This window comes from Phaethon lepturus, unplaced genomic scaffold (genome assembly GCF_000687285.1).
Source record: "Phaethon lepturus isolate BGI_N335 unplaced genomic scaffold, ASM68728v1 scaffold562, whole genome shotgun sequence".
NCBI lineage: Eukaryota > Metazoa > Chordata > Aves > Phaethontiformes > Phaethontidae > Phaethon > Phaethon lepturus.
The window spans coordinates 39060-56337 of record NW_010525279.1 but is presented as its reverse complement, the minus strand read 5'-3'; the positions used below and the strand labels follow the sequence as shown (position 1 = coordinate 56337).

At 36.6% G+C, this 17278-nt stretch overlaps 1 protein-coding gene across 1 annotated transcript in view; it reads left to right on the top strand.

Moving 5' to 3' along the window:
- TTC17 (tetratricopeptide repeat domain 17) overlaps positions 1–17278 on the top strand; it is a 50420-nt gene that overhangs the window by 2712 nt on the left and 30430 nt on the right. Inside the window, exons 2-16 of the mRNA XM_010282673.1 lie at positions 632–721; positions 2381–2550; positions 3556–3667; positions 4791–4922; positions 5606–5715; positions 6016–6160; positions 6543–6682; positions 6924–7084; positions 7399–7511; positions 9050–9190; positions 9623–9738; positions 10890–11064; positions 11616–11693; positions 13924–14148; positions 16312–16498. Coding sequence (XP_010280975.1) covers positions 644–721; positions 2381–2550; positions 3556–3667; positions 4791–4922; positions 5606–5715; positions 6016–6160; positions 6543–6682; positions 6924–7084; positions 7399–7511; positions 9050–9190; positions 9623–9738; positions 10890–11064; positions 11616–11693; positions 13924–14148; positions 16312–16498 — 2083 coding nt within the window. The 5' untranslated portion in view covers positions 632–643. The remainder of the gene's footprint in view (positions 1–631; positions 722–2380; positions 2551–3555; positions 3668–4790; positions 4923–5605; positions 5716–6015; positions 6161–6542; positions 6683–6923; positions 7085–7398; positions 7512–9049; positions 9191–9622; positions 9739–10889; positions 11065–11615; positions 11694–13923; positions 14149–16311; positions 16499–17278) is intronic.

The window sequence follows — 17278 nt, the reverse complement described above, 5'->3', positions numbered from 1 at the left end:
GTCTGTCATTTAACCGCTCTTCTCTGTGACTTACCCATAATGTCACTCTTCATTGAGCTGCCAACTCCTTTACGTAGCTGTGGAAGCTGTAGCTTGGACTTCTATAACGGGAGTTTTCAGTCGTCACCTGCTTGTGTCTTGATGTTGTTCATCTACTTAATCTTAAAGGCAATAGATCTTAACTCTAGGCCAGTGTGTTAAATTGATTGCATGGGGGAGTTGACTTGAAGCTGAGATACTTTATGCCTATTGAGGGACATGATGGAGGACTTTTAAAAGCTGTAAAAGAAAATAAGTTTTTGTGATTACAATTTAAGGTATCTAGTATTTCAGCAGTAGGTACTCTTAGTAATTTTTTTTTTGTGAGAAATTTACTTGCCTCTTATGCTTAGAATTTGTGTGCCTGAATAAACTGAAATAGGTTTAAAATTAAACTATGGTTTGAATTGGATTCTCAAATCACAATGTTGTTTGAAATACAGATTTAAAGTATGGACATACTATGAATGCTGAGTGGACAGAAATCCTCTGAACAGACAAACTGTAGTTGAATGAACATAACTTCTTACCTTTTAAAATTACTCTAATTAGGAGAATGTCTTACTTTATGGACTGTTGAAATGTCTTGCAGGTGGATTCACCAATGAACTTGAGGAACCCACATGATTTGGTAATACTAATGAGACAAGAAACAACAGTTAACTACCTCAAAGAACTGGAGGTAAAGCAAAATGTTAAGTACTAACTAATTTCTGAAAACACAGAATTTTTTTTCATAAGCTTTTTAGTGATTTAGATGGGGAACAGAAGTCATTATTGGCATAATTGTGCTTCAGTGAAAAGATGAAGAATTCTTTAGAGCTCAAGAATTTTGTGGCTCAGGTTTGCTCAACTGGTTATCATTGTCCTCAGCTGCATCATTTGCTGTTGATATCCATAAATAGTAACATTTTTAAGTAAAGTAATTTAGGTACTGGATTCTGCAGCTGACTACTATATTCCAGAACTATTTGTAGAAGTGTTGTCTTAGATTTGTTATAGCTGTTATTTAGAGTACAGCCTGCAGGCCATGAATTTCCCTGGCTTTGTCGGGCCATTGCTTTTCCTAGGGCACATCAGAGAGCAGGTCACCTCTGTTTTTCTTCAAACCCATTTATTATTGAAAAAGGGTCTGAAAACATCCTTCTGAAAAGGGCTTTAATGAACTTCAAACTGATAATTTAAACTAAAGTTTAAATATGATGTGGACTGAGCAAGCTAACGGCTCGCAGCCTTTTTTCTGGCTATGCACTTATTTCTCTTGTGCCAGCTTTGATGTTTTCAGATTATCATAACTAGCTAACTGGGAGGTTAGATGAGCACCAGAGGTAGCTTTAGGTGAATGGGAGAAATGGAAGGGAGGGGAACAAAGCCGGGCAGCCCCTTATGTGACTGTATTCAGCCAGTCTTTCTCATCAAGGTATACTCGTTTTTGTGGTAATGTACATTGTAGCTATGTTTGGAACAACAGTTGTAAGCTTTTCAGGACACAGGTTGTGTCTAAATTGTGACTAATGTACAATTTGTGGCATACAAATAACTCTCATCAGAAATTACCTGTTGTAAGATCTTACACAGGTTGCTACTACTGTATATATCTCTAGTATTGCATAGTAGCATGTTATCAAATGTGTATGGCTGTAATTAAAAATGCACATTTTCTTCTCTTTTCACCTATAAATCCCTGTGATACTTAATGGGTTCAATTTGCAGATCTAGGTGAGAATTAAATACAGCTTACTGTGCTGGGACAGATCATTAGTCCATTGACTGGTCATAGTAATCAATACCTATGAACATTATAGGGTGAAAGGTAGCTCCTAAGGCACATCATAAGCTGATCTATAGAAATTATTCTCAGTCTTGATTCTTGCATTAGCCTGCCACCTCAGTTGTACTTAGCATGTTGGATGGTTAAGAAGATCATTTTGTTTGCAATCTCTGATATTATTTCCATGAGGTCTTACAGTAGAGGAGATGGGTCCAAATATGGAAAAGTTGACGTACTGTTAACAACTATTATTTCTTTTTCTGAATGGCCTGCCATGAATTTGGAATGCTATTAGCCCTCTTTTTAGGTACAGCAGGAGAAATAAGGGCCTCTTCAAGTCATATTATCTCTAATGAAAATACTTATATTCCATCTAAATCAAAAAATATCCCGCAGATGCGATATTCCCCCACAGAGGGAAATATTCCCAAAATTTGAAGAGAGTGTGTTAGATTTTCTTCAAATGGACTTTATTTTAAGGAAAAAGTTGGACTGTTCAACTCCCAGCAACTATACAGTTTGCTTTCATCAGTATACATTCTTCTGTTTCCTTTTTTTTTATTCCTACAGAAACAGTTAGTTGCTCAAAAGATTCATATAGAGGAAAATGAGGACAGAGACACAGGGCTGGAACAAAGGCATAATAAAGAGGATCCGGACTGCATTAAAGCAAAGGTGCCCTTGGGGGACCTAGATCTATACGATGGCACGTACATCACCTTAGAGAGCAAAGATATCCGGTAATAAAATGCTTTGTATTTTAAGATTTTTATTGAATGAAAAAATCAACAAAACCTCTTAATGCAATTAAGAAGAAAAATACTGTCACTGGCTCTTCTTTATATGACAGTTGTTTTATTTTGTGTTATTGTGAAAGAAAATTGGAACAGCTTCTGCCACTAATTACGAAAGGGTACAACACAGAAATGCTGTCTCCACGAAACTGTCCATGTTAGCCCTACCCTGAAACTTCTCCATTCTATTCCCAGCCTCCCTATCAGTTCCACCACTGTAACTCTGTACTGATGTGACCAGACATGTGAATTAAACTGAAGTGCATCATGTGGAAGGGAGCTGAATTTGCCTGAATGTGCTTTGAGTGTTTGCACTTCTTGTAGTGGGAACTGTCTTGACTTAAATTTGAATGAAATTCTGTTGATTATGAAGCTGTTGAACCTTCTGGTCATACACATATTGCTGTGTTAAGTAAATAAAGGATGTGTGGACAGTCTGCTTGATATTCAGCTTCATTGGTAATTCATCTTCAGGGCTGACTGTTTTGTTTTTCTAGTTTTATTTTTTTAATGTAATCAGATAATGACTTGAACCGGGAAAAGATTCATTTTATCCTCAGATACCTTCATTTGGGCTTCTCGCTAATGCTTGGGATTTGTTTGTTTCAGTTCAAGAGTCTTCTAATCTGCATGCATTGCCATTTGCCTGGCAAATAGATCATTAATCATAGTAGTGATACACTAGGTTGACGCTGATACATTTTGGAGGCTATCCAAATGTTGATGTTTTCTCTAAAGCAGACAGAAATTTATTTACTTTATCCTACAGTGATGACATCCTGATACAACTGAAACCTGGGAAGACATCAGAAATGGTCTAATGTGCTCAAACAGAGGATTTTTGTAATGGTCCAGTCAGAATACTGTGTCTGTCAACTACAATACTGTCTTCTATGAACTTTAGCAGTATTTTAATCTGGAGTCTGCTGTGTTATGTTGTTATATCCTCAGCCCTGAAGACTATATAGACACAAAGTCACCAGTGCCTCCAGACCTGCAGCAGCCAGACTGTACAAAAGTTCTAGATCTTCCATATAGCATTCATGCTTTTCAGCACTTACGGGTAAGTGAGCAAATGCAGGTATGGTTTTTTCTCAACCAGGGAGAGGAATAGAAAACTATTCCTGGCAGTTCTCAGTCAAGGTTGAAAGGTATTGTAATATTTCAAGACTGTTTCAGACTTTTTTTTTTAAAACCACAGTTGTGCCCCAATTAAAGTACCTGCTTGTAGGAAGACAGGTCAGTCAGTTACACAGATCCTGTTTCTCTTTTGTTATTGTTTGCCTTACTTTAGAGAGGGGTTTTATGAAAATGGAGTATTTTGTTTTCATAACACGTTTCATTAGTAAAATGGTAGCATTCATTGGAAATGCTTCTAACTTGTGAATTGTTTCAGTTGAAAATCAGTGTGCGCTGAACAGGGTCGTTCAACTGTGTGAAGATTCAGGGTCAGAAAATTGTTTGCAGGCTTGTCAGTAGCCCCTAACATACATGACTCTCTCTTTGGTATCTGAATGCCAAGCCCAAACCCAGAGGGTGAGATAATAGTTCTTTACTAGTGCAAAGTTCATCTACCTTAGAAAGGTTACAGTGGAAGTGTGGTGCAAAAATTGTTTTTGTCAACAGTATTATATGAGCAAATTTTCTAATGCAGATGCAGCTGTAGTGCGTATGTCTTGATATTTATTTTATTTACAAGTCTTTAAAATAACTTTTCATGTACAGATAAGGATTTTCTTACAAACAGAACAGGAATTGAAGTTTTCTAGCTCTGTTCCTGGATCTGGATGTACTTTTGAAACAAGTATGTTTGTTGTTGGGGAAGGAAGAAAGAGAAGAAATGTAGGGATGCTTTCATAGTGTGCGTGTAACCTGACAAATATGAGTCAAGTGCTTCAGTGGTGATTAGTGAAATCAATAGCTGCCAGATATATAGTGCTCCTATAGCATTCACAAGCAGAGGCTGCTTTTGGCTGCTTCTGGTGTTTGCCTATGTATAATAATATATATTATTCATTTGGCAAAGGTGCATTATCCTGTCAAGTCCGTAAGATCTTGATACAAAAGGATGATAGGAATGTAAAATAACCAAGCTGCAAATTTTCCTGGGAGTCATGCTCTTGTGTATATTTCTCCTACTTTTAGTTGAAGTGTCAGCAAATGCCAATGTTCAATTTTTATTTTAGGGTGTCCAAGAAAGAGTTAATCTTTCCGCACCCTTGTTACCTAAAGAAGATCCAATCTTCACATACTTATCACGGAGGCTGGGAAGAAGTATAGAGGAAATAGGTCATCGTATTTATGATGGGCTAATGAAGGTATGAAACTGTAATCTTACTGTACACACAAAAAGAGTGCTAGAAAGGTCTCCAGAGATTAGATATGCCTGGTACATGCAATCAGATCCAATACTAGTTTTGCACATATATTTTTGGTTTACGTTACAGTTACAAAAGGCAGACTGAAAACGTTTTCTGCTAGGTAAGCAGAGGTAGAAGAAGGCATCAGCAAAGCCAGTAAATAGATACTTACTGTCATCTTTAATGACTCATGCATTTGTGTGGTCTGGCAAGCCACACTCATTGCTCTGTTTAATAACAGCTTTTAAATGAAAATGCAGGCACTTAAAGAACAAAGAAGAAACAATAGTACTGATATGTGTATGTTTTTATTCAATGCCTTCCTGCAAAATACAGGAACTCTCATTGAACTCCAGCTAAGGTACTGATGCTTAAACTACCATTACTTCGCATTTCATCTCATTTTGAATTTTTACCTGTCTGAAAGGCAGAAGTTCTGTTTCCTTAATACATTTATATGCTAGTTCATTCTTCCTGAACATTCACAACTATTGATAAATGGCAGCTTTCCAGAGGAGGAAGAACCTTCCTTAGAGCAGGTTTGGTGCTCAGCTCTCCACAGCATAGAAATTAAAGCCCTGATTAACCTTAAGTTCATGTCTTAGTAGTTAGTATAGTTCATGTGTTTCTCTTTACTGCAGAACTCTTCTTCCTGGGTACTCTATAATATGGCTTCTTTTTACTGGCGAATAAAGAACGAGCCATACCAAGTAGTAGAATGTGCCATGCGTGCCCTTCATTTTTCTTCGAGGTAAGAATTGCTACTGAAGATTTCTTTTCAAATTACTAGATTAGGATAACTAGAAAAGTTATCCTAATTAGTAAAAAGGTTTTAGTTTCTAAGTATCCTAAGGAATAATCCATGGTACTTGTCCTTAGTCTTTATATATGCCTAGTATAGCACATACAATTTATACATTTTCCTATCAAATTACATGTTAAATATGTGACTGAAGAATGAATGTATCCTTATGCACGAGTCTTACACAGTCTGACCTTCTTTTAACGACTGTTTTTGATGATTTCCTTTCCTTTTCTTTTCTTCTTTTAGGCAAAATAAAGATATTGCATTGGTAAATTTGGCAAATATTCTGCACCGGGCTCACTTCTCCGCAGATGCAGCTATTGTGGTTCATGCAGCTCTGGATTACAGTGACTTCTTTACCAGCTATTACACTTTGGGAAATATATATGCAGTAAATACTATCTTTATTTTCCAAGGCTTGTAGAAAACTGAATATTTTTTAATCTTTCTGGCTTGACTTGTAATGCTTTACTCATTTACAATGTATCTTGTGTTCCACGTGCATTTCACACTTAATGTTTAAGATCCTGTCAAGATATTTTCATCCAAAAGTCTGTCTTTCAGCAAGGATTTTTATTTGCACTTGGAAACAAATTCCGGGGAAATTCCCCTGCAACATTTCTTTAGCAGAAATAGTGGCTTGAGTTTCAGAAATGAGAGACTGCTTTCTACCACCAATTAACATTTGAGTTAATGACTTCCTTAAATATTGAATATTTTTTTACTAAATTTTACCAACCAATGGCTAATTCTCTCTCTCGGTCATTCTTCAGATGCTTGGAGAGTACAACCACTCAGTCCTGTGTTATGATCATGCTCTACAGGCCAAACCAGGGTTTGAGCAAGCTGTAAAAAGGAAGCATGCTGTCCTATGTCAGCAAAAACTTGAGCAAAAATTGGAAGCCCAGCATAGGTAACTAAAGCAGCATCCTAGTGGCAGTGCATACAATCTCACTTTTATTGTTCTCTTGCGGCAATTATTTATATTTCAAATAGAATAATGATTTCAACTTTCTGTATTTCTTAGACTGTGCAATAAAATTGTTCATAAGAATACTTTAAGAAACCCAGAGTTGAAAATGTGCAACACTTAGGAAAAGCTGATATTTTAAAAAGCATTCGAGGTAAATCTTTTCTACTCTTGAATTCTCAAGATCACTTCAGCGAACATTAAATGAATTGAAGGAATATCAGAAGCAGCATGACCATTACCTTAGGCAACAAGATGTTTTAGACAAGTACAAGCTCATCCAGGAGGAACAAATCTTGAGGAACATCATTCACGAGACACAGATGGCAAAAGAAGCTCAATTAGGTACAACTTTTCAGAGTTCACATTCATTACAGTGATGAAGAAATTGCACATATTCAAATTAATGTCAGGGTGTAACTTCTTTATACATTAAGAAGGCCCTGCATGCCTGTTGTGTGGTTCTTATTAAAACAAGGGATTGCAATATGTTCTTGAACAACATTTTTTTAAGTCTTTGAAAGACAGAGTTTACTCTGTGCTGATTAAATAAATAAAAAGGGTTGACCAAATTGGGGCCGGAGGGGTTGACTGTATGCTGTCTTTGTCACCTCAAAATAGCACTTACACAGTAGAAAAAAATGTTTTGTGCTCTGCAGGGAACCATCAAATTTGTAGACTGGGCAACCAGCAGCATAGCTTGCACTGTCAATGGGACCAGCCTGTTCGTTATCACCGTGGAGACATTTTTGAAAATGTGGAATATGTTCAGGTTTGTCTGTGAATTGATATCACTGCTTTCAGTTGCATCCCATTTGCCTTTTTAGCAAAATAGTTCAATTTTTTTGAGGCTTGACAAATGGGTTATGGTTTGTGTGCGGTAATTATAGTGAGAAATCATTTAGGCTGTTTTCCAGAGTGTAAAGTATTTAATGCTAGTTTCTTTTGCTAGTAATACAAGCTGAGATAGACTGTGGATTGTAGAAATTGAGCGGGTTTATTATATAAGACTTTCTTTTACTTAGAAAAGAGATCTGTTAGAATTATTTGAATTGAAAAACTTTATTTCATTCCAAAGTCTTAGTTTCCTATGAGATACCAGCCACTTCTATATTGACTGCTTTGCTTTTTCAAACTGCATAGAACAGCCAAGTATTTTTTCCTATGAAATACAAGAATCCTCACTTGAGGAATTACAGCTTTCTCTTAAATAAATACACTACATTTCAGGCACACTAACAGGATCATAACGTGTTTAATATTCTAATTTAGTTCCCTTCAGGGAGGACAAGAAAAAGCATTAGGCAGCCAATGTTAATGAAGAGGCAAAGGTTTTCTAAGGAGTTAGTTTTCTAATGTACATGTGGTATATGGAACAAGAATTATTCTTTAGTGGAAAGAATATTTGAATATAACAGCTTAAAAGTGTGTTTAAAATGGATCATAATTTCTTTTGTTTATTACACTGTCGTATAACTCAAGCTATGCAATGTTTGCACACTGCTTCCAAAGTAATCTTTTTGCCTACCAGAAGGAGCACTGCCGTAAGCGATTAACAAATGGAGGAGCAGGGCTCAGTGGTGTTGAATCTAGTGAGTGCTTTTGCAGCCCAAAAATAAGGTGTTAGCCTGGTTTTGTGAGTATTTGCTGATTGTATATCTTGAATTAGACAGGGCACCAAAGAAATCAGATACAGCAATATTGAGAAGTTTTGGAAGCAGGGTGTATACTAATACTGAAAATCCAGAATGAAAACTACAGAGCAACACCACTGCTGTGTTAGAACTACTGATAAAGATTATGGTTTCATTTATTTTGCAATGTGGAATGTGTTCTGGACTTTCCCCTCAACTAGTTTAAAAAACAGGAATAATTATTTTTACTATGTTATGTTTTCTTTTTGGATGTTCTTCCTATTATAATAATTACAAATTCAGATTATCAAGATGATTTTGAAAGCCATGAATCTTAGTAACTTTCACTTGAACTACAGCTATGCAGTCTAGGTATGTAGATTTTGTTTGTGGTCTATTAGAAACATTTGCTTGGTACCTTTTCGCTTTTTTTTTTTTTTTGTGATTTGCACCTGTGTTTTCATTGTTGACTTATTTACAACACGAATATTACTTTTCCATGGTGTGAGTGGATCAAGAGGCTTAAATTTCCTATTTTTTTTCTGCTACCCGAATTTCAGCTCATCAGTGAGGCTTAACTACATAAATGGTGGGGAAAAAAAATAATGTGCAGAAATGCAGCTGGTAATATACCATCTCTTTTCCTTATTAAATATTGTTTTTCTGTTGTTTCTAGTTTGGTGAAGACTCTTCAACTTCTAGCATGACCTCTGTGAATTTGGATCTTCATGCAAACCAAAGCGACCACAGCCAGTCCTTGCAGTCTTCCCCTGTTGCTCGTTCTGTCGTTTCAGTGTGGAGTGTAGAATCCAATAGAGTGAGTGAAGAGGATACGCTTTGCCCTTTCAAAGAGGAGTTGTGAAAGAGTGAATCTTGCCTTGTTTATGTGAAACTTCTTAGCATTTGGGCTACAGTTTTGATGTGTGGCAGCACTGGAGAATGTAGCATTGCGACATTCTGAATTTCTTCAACATATAAGTATCTCTGTAGTTTCTCTGTACCAGTTTCCCATCATTTGAAACTCTACTACAGTGCAGAGGGGTTGGTTCTTGGCTACCTTTGCAAACATCTGCTGCAAATAAAGCAGTACAGTTGAGTAAAGATAAAAAATGGAACTGCTGTTATTCCAAAAAAGATGGAAACATAATAGTTTTTAAGATCTCTGCTCTTTTTTCTCCTTATGTTCTTATTAGCTTGTTAATTAGAATATTAAAAATGTTGAGAAAATAATAATTTCTTTCCCCCTTAGGACAAACAGCATATTCTCTGGCCTCAGCGATCAGAGTGCATGAAATCTTTCCCCAAAATTCCTGATCCAGAAGAACTGCCAACTTATTTCCTGCCTCCTGAAAATAGGGGATTTAGGCAAGTGTTGATTTTTTAAAATTGTATTTGTAAGTTTTCAGACTAATGTCTTAATGAGCATTTTCTTTCTGGAGAGGATGGATGCAGTTAATAATCAACAGCACAGATGTGTTCAGATCTCTTTCTCTGGCCGTTCCACAGAAGGGGAGGGTGTTTTCCTTTATTGTTGACTTTGCTGTAACTGTAACAACAGTCAGATCCAATTTCACAGTGATTCTTTCCTGACTGTGCAAGGTCAATACATGAAATACCTACAATATTACTAAAAGAAAGAGGATTTAAGCACAACTCTGAATGTCTTCTAAGGTATATTTTTAAAAAAAAAAAGACCTTGAGAGAGAGAATGAGGTGAGTATATATTTAATAACTACAGTTAACTGTTGTACATTGCATACATGCTCTTAGGTTTAGTTATGATAACAGAAATTCGTGAAGAGTAGAAAACACTAAAAAAGGATTAGGAAGGGGAAACCCTGGCTTGTTCCTTTGGGACAAAGATAGAAAACCAGCTTAGTTGTGGAATAGTCAGTAATATTTGTTACTACACAGAATAAAATAAATGTGTCTATGCTGCAATAGCTACCTTACATAGATCAATGCAATTTCTTAATATCCTACTCACTTAACATTAGAATAGTGGTAGTAAGAAAGCTTTCGTCTCCTAGTTGGTATAATTCTAGTATTAAGCATGTGTTAAAGAACAGTTTCCATCCACAAATGTCCTGAAGCTTCCTTTGAAAAAAAATGTTCAACTTAGAATGTTCTTCCCAGATAATTTGGCTACCTCTTGATGTTTTTTAAATCAAAATTTAGTTTAAAAAAACTTCAGCACTTTCTTTTTCACTTATCTATTTAGTCCTAAACTTCATCCAGTCCTTATTAGAATAATATGAGAACCTTCTGTGTCTTATCTCTATTGCATTATCCATTATTTACAGGTATTCTGTGCTTAAAAATGGAAAGTCAAGACCTTATTTATTAATGAGTTTTCAAGAGAAGAGTGGCCCTTGAATTCTCCTGGTTTGCAGCTCATGTCTTGTGTCAGTCTACAGTATGAGACCTGTCAGCTGATATGTAGCGGATTCTTACGTTTATATAGCATGTGCTGCATGTCACTGATACTAATTTGTCTTGGTTCTCCTTACTGCTAGAGTCCAGCCAATTCTGAGTATCCCAACAGATACTGTCAGGCATGGAGAAACCCAGGCACCAGACTGTTCTTCCATTACTGATGCTCGTAACAATGAATCTTTAAACATACTGGTCAAGGAACTAGACAGTAATCTGGATTTGAAATCCAAGATGCCAGATGATCAAGCAAGACAAGTAAGGGGCATTTTCTCATTGATTCTCTTCTATTTTAAAGTGCTTCTCTCTATTGCCTTAAAAATCTTACTCAGACCATGAAAGGTTCTGCTATTTAAAAGATTACTTGATATGACAAGCTGATCAGTACTTGCAAAAAAGGGGAGAAAGGCAGAACTTGTCACTCAGCATAAGACTTGTTGTCTGACTTATTTCAAATGTTGACCGAAAGCACACAGAATAGGAAATTTAATTTGCTATTTGAAATTACTGCTTCCTTTTAAAACTTCTAACAGTCACTTGACATGATTAATCATCTTGGGGTTCCCAATAACTACTGTATTCTACTGAGTTGTTAACTTTAAGCTGAGATTAGTCCTTCATATTGCTTTCCAGATATTGGCTGCTTTAATCATTATATGTTCACATCATCTATTTAGAACAGCTTTGGGGGTTTTTTTCCCCTTTAGTAAAGGCAGGACTTAGGAAAGCGAGATTTGAATGACCCATGTAGATATATACTGTAAAATTTCTTCATTTGTTTAAAAAAAATCAAAATCTTTGTTGTCCAGGTCTTGCATTCTCGTATCAGCAATCGAACTATTACACAGGCGAAGATAGGAGTGTTTCTGGATCATGCCATGAAAAAGGTATGTGAAAAACTGTAGCATGAGATAAATTCAGAATTCTTGTTTGAGGCTTTTTGTTATACTTCTAAAGTCAGTCACTGATGGGCAAGAAATAAGCTTATTTGCTGCCTGTAACTGAGGTGAAACTTAAAAATCCATGTTTACAAGTAAAAAACAAACATATAGAGAAGTATCCATTTAATTTAGCTTAGTGTAGACCAAACAGCCCTGTAGTTACTTGTTCTTGTTGTGACTGCAGGGCATGGAGCAGCAATATATTAGCTAATCCTAGTAACCATTTGCTTGACTGAGAAATAGCTTGGAACTACTCCTCCATCTTTCACCCCTCCCTACATGTCCTGCCTTTTGCTCTTCCTCCTCCTCCCCACTACCCTGCCTTCCCCTCCAAAGAAATCAACCCTCTGTCAGTCTTCTGTTAGGATAATTAGCACTGTGGGTTGAAGAATGCACATCTGTATAACGCCCTGTGGAATGCCACCTCCATCTTGCGTGGGGCCTTTGAGAGTCATCACAAGTCAGATGACAGGAAGCGTTGAGATAGAGGTTGACTCTTTCTGACACGTCAAGCTGTTATTTCTCAAATTAACTTTCTTGTACAAGTTGTGTCAAGGCAGCGTATGCATTGGTTTTAGTCTAAAATCAACACCATTTACTATGTGCATCTCCCTTCCCAGAAGAAGAAAAATTAACTGTATGAGTTGATTCCTGTCACGCTGTTCAGAACAATCCTATACATGTCTAATGTCTTACTGTTGCAGTGCATAGGTATTTTGTTTTCAGCTGTAGTATTTTGTTGCCTTCGTGCTAAAAGTCTCAACGTCTCGGTCATTTAGATGCTGATGTAAGAACACTGGTGTGTCATGCCTGTTTTGCTAATGATAAACTTACCAACTGTGGCACTTCTGTTCTGGAATCTTTGTATTGGGAAAGACAAAGTGCTAATAACTTGCTGAGGATTTAGTTAGAGAAAGGTCATTGAGACCTGTGTATGGAGTGTAATTCAGTGAGGAGTTTGGCATGAATTACATGGAAGTAATGTTATGTATGTGCATTGCAAAATAGGGGTGATAAATACTCTCACAATTATAGATTCTGTAAGGTGCTCCAAACAAAGAGGTAATTTATCCTATTGGTATTTTCCAGTTCATATTGAACCATGGGTAGAACCTTCCTGTGTAAGGTTGTTTTGAAAATCTGGAGGAAAATCTCTGTACTGATTAGTTTTTTCAATACACTACTGTAATGCCAGCTGTACTGCATTAGGACAGTACTACTGTAAAGATCCTTATCTGTTTTGCTGCTTTAATCCTAGCTGCATGTTTCCTACTCATGCATGCATTTGGGCTTCAGACATGTAGGTTGGATTGGACATAATTTCAGTTGTTGCTTTTATGCTTTAAACGCTTCATAAAATTGGGTAACATGGAATGCTGAAAATATTAAAAGCTAGAATGTAAGTGTTTCTAAACCATTTCAAACTGCTCCATCTGAAAGTGGGTGTTTTACATAGCTCTGTCCACCTGTCAATATTTTAAAGTTTTGCTATTTCTCCTCTAGGATGAGTGTTTGGTTTTTCTGTTATAGGTAAAAGAGTAGGAAGGAACATTGAAGGTGTATTTGACACTTCCTCCATTCTTCCACCTGCCCTCACTTGTTGCTTGCTATTTTATAATCTTTAAATAGTGTCTAAAGTGTGTCACTTGTCAACTTCCGTAAGACAAATAGATAACTAAATCTAAAGGAAAACAATTCTGAAACCTTAAATTGATGGGAATTCTTGATGTTGGATGTAGGACCTGGAAGCACATCTAAGTACAATTTAAAAGTTGCCAGACCTTCACACTGAACATTTCTATGGATCTGTATTGATGTAATTTTAAGACTCTGAAGTGGCTCACAAATGTTGCTTCCTGAAGCAAGCTAACCATTATCACTTGTCAATTTTAAGGGATTTTGCGGTCATAATATAACAGAGTCAACATGTGTAGCATGTGAGCAACAGCTGCTACTAAATTACAGTTTAGACTGTAAGTCGCATCAGTTTGAGTAAGGTAGAGCAGGTTGAATGATCTGCTAGCAGTCACAGCAAAGTGTAATTTGTATCTAGTTAATAAGGTAGTATGCAAGTCTGGGTTTTGTTTGTTCGTTTCTTACCAAAGAGCAGGCAATTCTGTCTTCCTGAGTCACCTCTTTGTGGGTGTTTTCATCCTTTTCCCTGACTCTCCTATAGCCAGAAGATCCTCTATGGCTTGTGCTTAATGAAGCTGGATTGTACTGGCGTGCAATTGGAAATAGCACCTTTGCTATCACCTGTTTGCAAAAAGCATTTAATTTGGCTCCACATGAGTATCAGGACATCCCTCTGGTCAATCTTGCTAACCTCTTGATTCATTATGGTCTTCATTTGGATGCCAGCAGGCTCCTGCTGAAGGCTTTGGCCATCAATGCCTCTGAGGTAAGATGATGTTTTTTTGCGTTTGTTCAGTAGTGAATGTCCTTCATTATTTTCTAAATATATGATACTTACTTGTGATTACTTACCTGTGCATGCAGTTTAACTTCCAGCTTGTGATTTGAAACAGATGTTAATTTTCATTTTAAGTTCTTGATCACGCTGGGGGTGATGCTGGTTGATGAGAATATAAACATCTAGAGCAGAAGTTCTTCTAAAACAGATGATAGACTTTTTGCCTCCCAAAACCTGTATTATCAGCAGTGGCTCTGAGGAATCTAATCCTGGTGCTTTGGCAACATTTTCATCTAAAATGGAGATCCATAATGCTATCAGCATTGTATCTTGATTTTTAAAACACTTATAGTAGCACATATGTCACCAAGATCTTTGGCTGTATAGAAATCTTTCTGTGCTACTTGACTTCTTATTTATACAGTTTTATTTGTCCTTAGATTTCATCTATATACCTAGAAGAAAAGCTGTGTTCTAGTTTTCGATTAATTTACTTCCAACCACAGATTAAAAACAGGTTTTTGTGTTTCTGAAAGGTAACATTATAAACATTTTGTAGGTTGTTACCTATGTCACATAGAAAGTTGCTGTATAAACTGTTTAAACTACTGGCCTGGCCAGAACAATAGTGAAAAGGGGGCGGAGGGTGGGGGGGCAACACCTTTTCTCTAGGAAGTAATTTTGGTCTTACATTTGAGATGCTTCAGTGAGAAGTTCAAGTGACTTTATCCTGTGCTGCTACCTTTGTAGTTAGATAAACAGAGAGCTTAAACCTGCCAGGCCCCCAGTGATCTAGCACGTAAAAAAGCTAAAAATAGAATTAGCTTTTTCAATACAGCTTCCAACAATTGCAAAATTGTTCCTGGATAGGAATCTAGCCCATTTTGGGTGGCAGGTAAGAGTGCAAAAAGGAACTATAGAAAGAACTATGTTTGAATGACGTGCCTTGAGAAGAACACTTGAAAGCACAGCCTTGGAGGGGAGGAGCCCAAGAGATCCTTGGGACCGTGCTGTGTGAGTACAGCTTTTTTTCAAAAATATTGGTGAGTCCTACCTCATTACACTAATGCCTGCTCCTATTTTTTTCAGGCATTCTCAGTCCTGTAATACCTATTGTATCAAAAAATCTGGAAGGAGAATTTGTACTTGAATAGTATTCCTGGAATATAATGGAAAGCAAATACAAATTACAAAGAATTATAGCTACAGGGAGTGAAGGATGTCCTATATTAGCAAAAGCTTAAAAAAAAAAAAAAATCCTGTTGCTCAGCTAGCACCTTTTTCTGAATGACGTAATAATACAAGCTAAGATGACTTTGAAAAATCTTAAGCTACTGATCAGTCTCCACCTTTTCAGATAACGAATGTAAAATTATTTCAGCGGAAAAAATGACTGCTAAGTTACAATATTGTAGTCATTATTTTAGCATTATACTGTTAATTGCAGCAAATTACTTTGTGTAAGTAAAAGACTTCTCAGTCAACAAACAAAATGTAATGCTTTACTATGTGCCTGTATTAAAGTGTTAATTAAATTGTACCCAGTGAAAAAGTGTTTATAATTTGTACTTTTAAAAAAACCCAATATTTTAGGAAGACTAGCCAAAAGCAGTGAACAAAAATATTAAGTTTTATAAAGAATTGAAAGTAAACATAAGTGTATACCCCTAAGCTCGTGTGACTGCTGTTTTCAGTAACCTAATTCTGCTCGAGTAAATCCTGAACATTCTTGACAAATGAATGCATCTGTCCTGATAGAACACTAGTAATATTTTTACATTTGTGATGACTTCTAATAATTCTAAAATGTCTTCAAGCATTTCAGTTTATTTCTTTGCTACTCTGTGCAGTAAGCATTATGTTTATGATGGGTTATCAGTAAGTATTAAATCCATTTCAGCTTGTGTGTATTTAACAGCTGTTTTTCATTGTAGGAAGATGGAATCCTGAACATAACCTTATGTCAAAACAGCTTTCGTTTAGCACCAATGTATCAAGCTGTTAGTTCTCCCTTCTAAAAATAAGCAGTCTCTATTTAGGAAGTATTCTATTCTTTCCAGATGAATTTGGGAGGGCGTGGATTAACAGGGGTTTTTCCTAGTTGGCTTCAATTTTAAACAGTGCTGGAATATGTTGCTTTTTTCTTTGCAGCCCCTGACTTTTTTGAGCCTAGGAAATGCGTATCTGGCTCTGAACAACATTAGCGGAGCTCTGCAGGCCTTTAGACATGCACTGGATTTGACAACCAAGTGCTTGGAGTGTGAAAGCAGCCTGAAGATGATCCGCTGTTTGCAGTTTTATCCTTTTCTATACAACATCACTTCATCTGTGTGCAGTGGTAAGCAGCTGCTGAAAGATGGACCACAAGTGAAACAGTGTCTGTCTGCCTTGGGTGTTGCACCTGAAATTCATGATTACTCTACTTTTTTCCCAAGGATCCTCCCTTTTGCTTTATAGTGCTTTCTCCCTATAAGGACCAAGGTTGAGGCACTGCTTTTAATGGAAAAGGTACAGTCCATTAAGAAGTGCTTGAGGATGAATTCTTAAATATCTAGAGGGCTGCCACTGAGTACAAATTACTTCCTGAGTGTGTCAGTAATACCTTAACAGGCTCACTGATATCTCTTACTGGTAAAGGAGGAATGCTGGATTCAGTTTTTATGAAAGTGCACAGCTACTACTGCTAGGCTACTCAACAGCCCCTTTGTACATCCTTTCAAACTTATAGAGTCAGATATGTTTTCTTAAAGCTGAAGAATTTGGTGAAGAGCAATTTAGTCTTAATTCATATCCTTTCAGTGTGTTCAGTACTTTGGATGCCATTTTCTAGTGTTCGGTCTTTACAGAATAGACTATATTGTGTCAGCATTATTTTTTTTATATGGGGTCTGTGGTCACTGCTCTTAAACCCTCCAAAAACCTGTAAGAATGACTTTGAATCCAATCTCCCCCCAAAAAAAAGCTTTAAAATATTTGAGTTAGAATGCTTTATTGTCCTTAGTGGCTAGTTGTATTAAAAAAAAAAAAGTAATAGCTTTTGGAGATGGATTCTTTCATTTCAGTGAATCCCACTGAATATTTCAAGTATTTTGTCTGTACTTGCATATGGCTAATACGC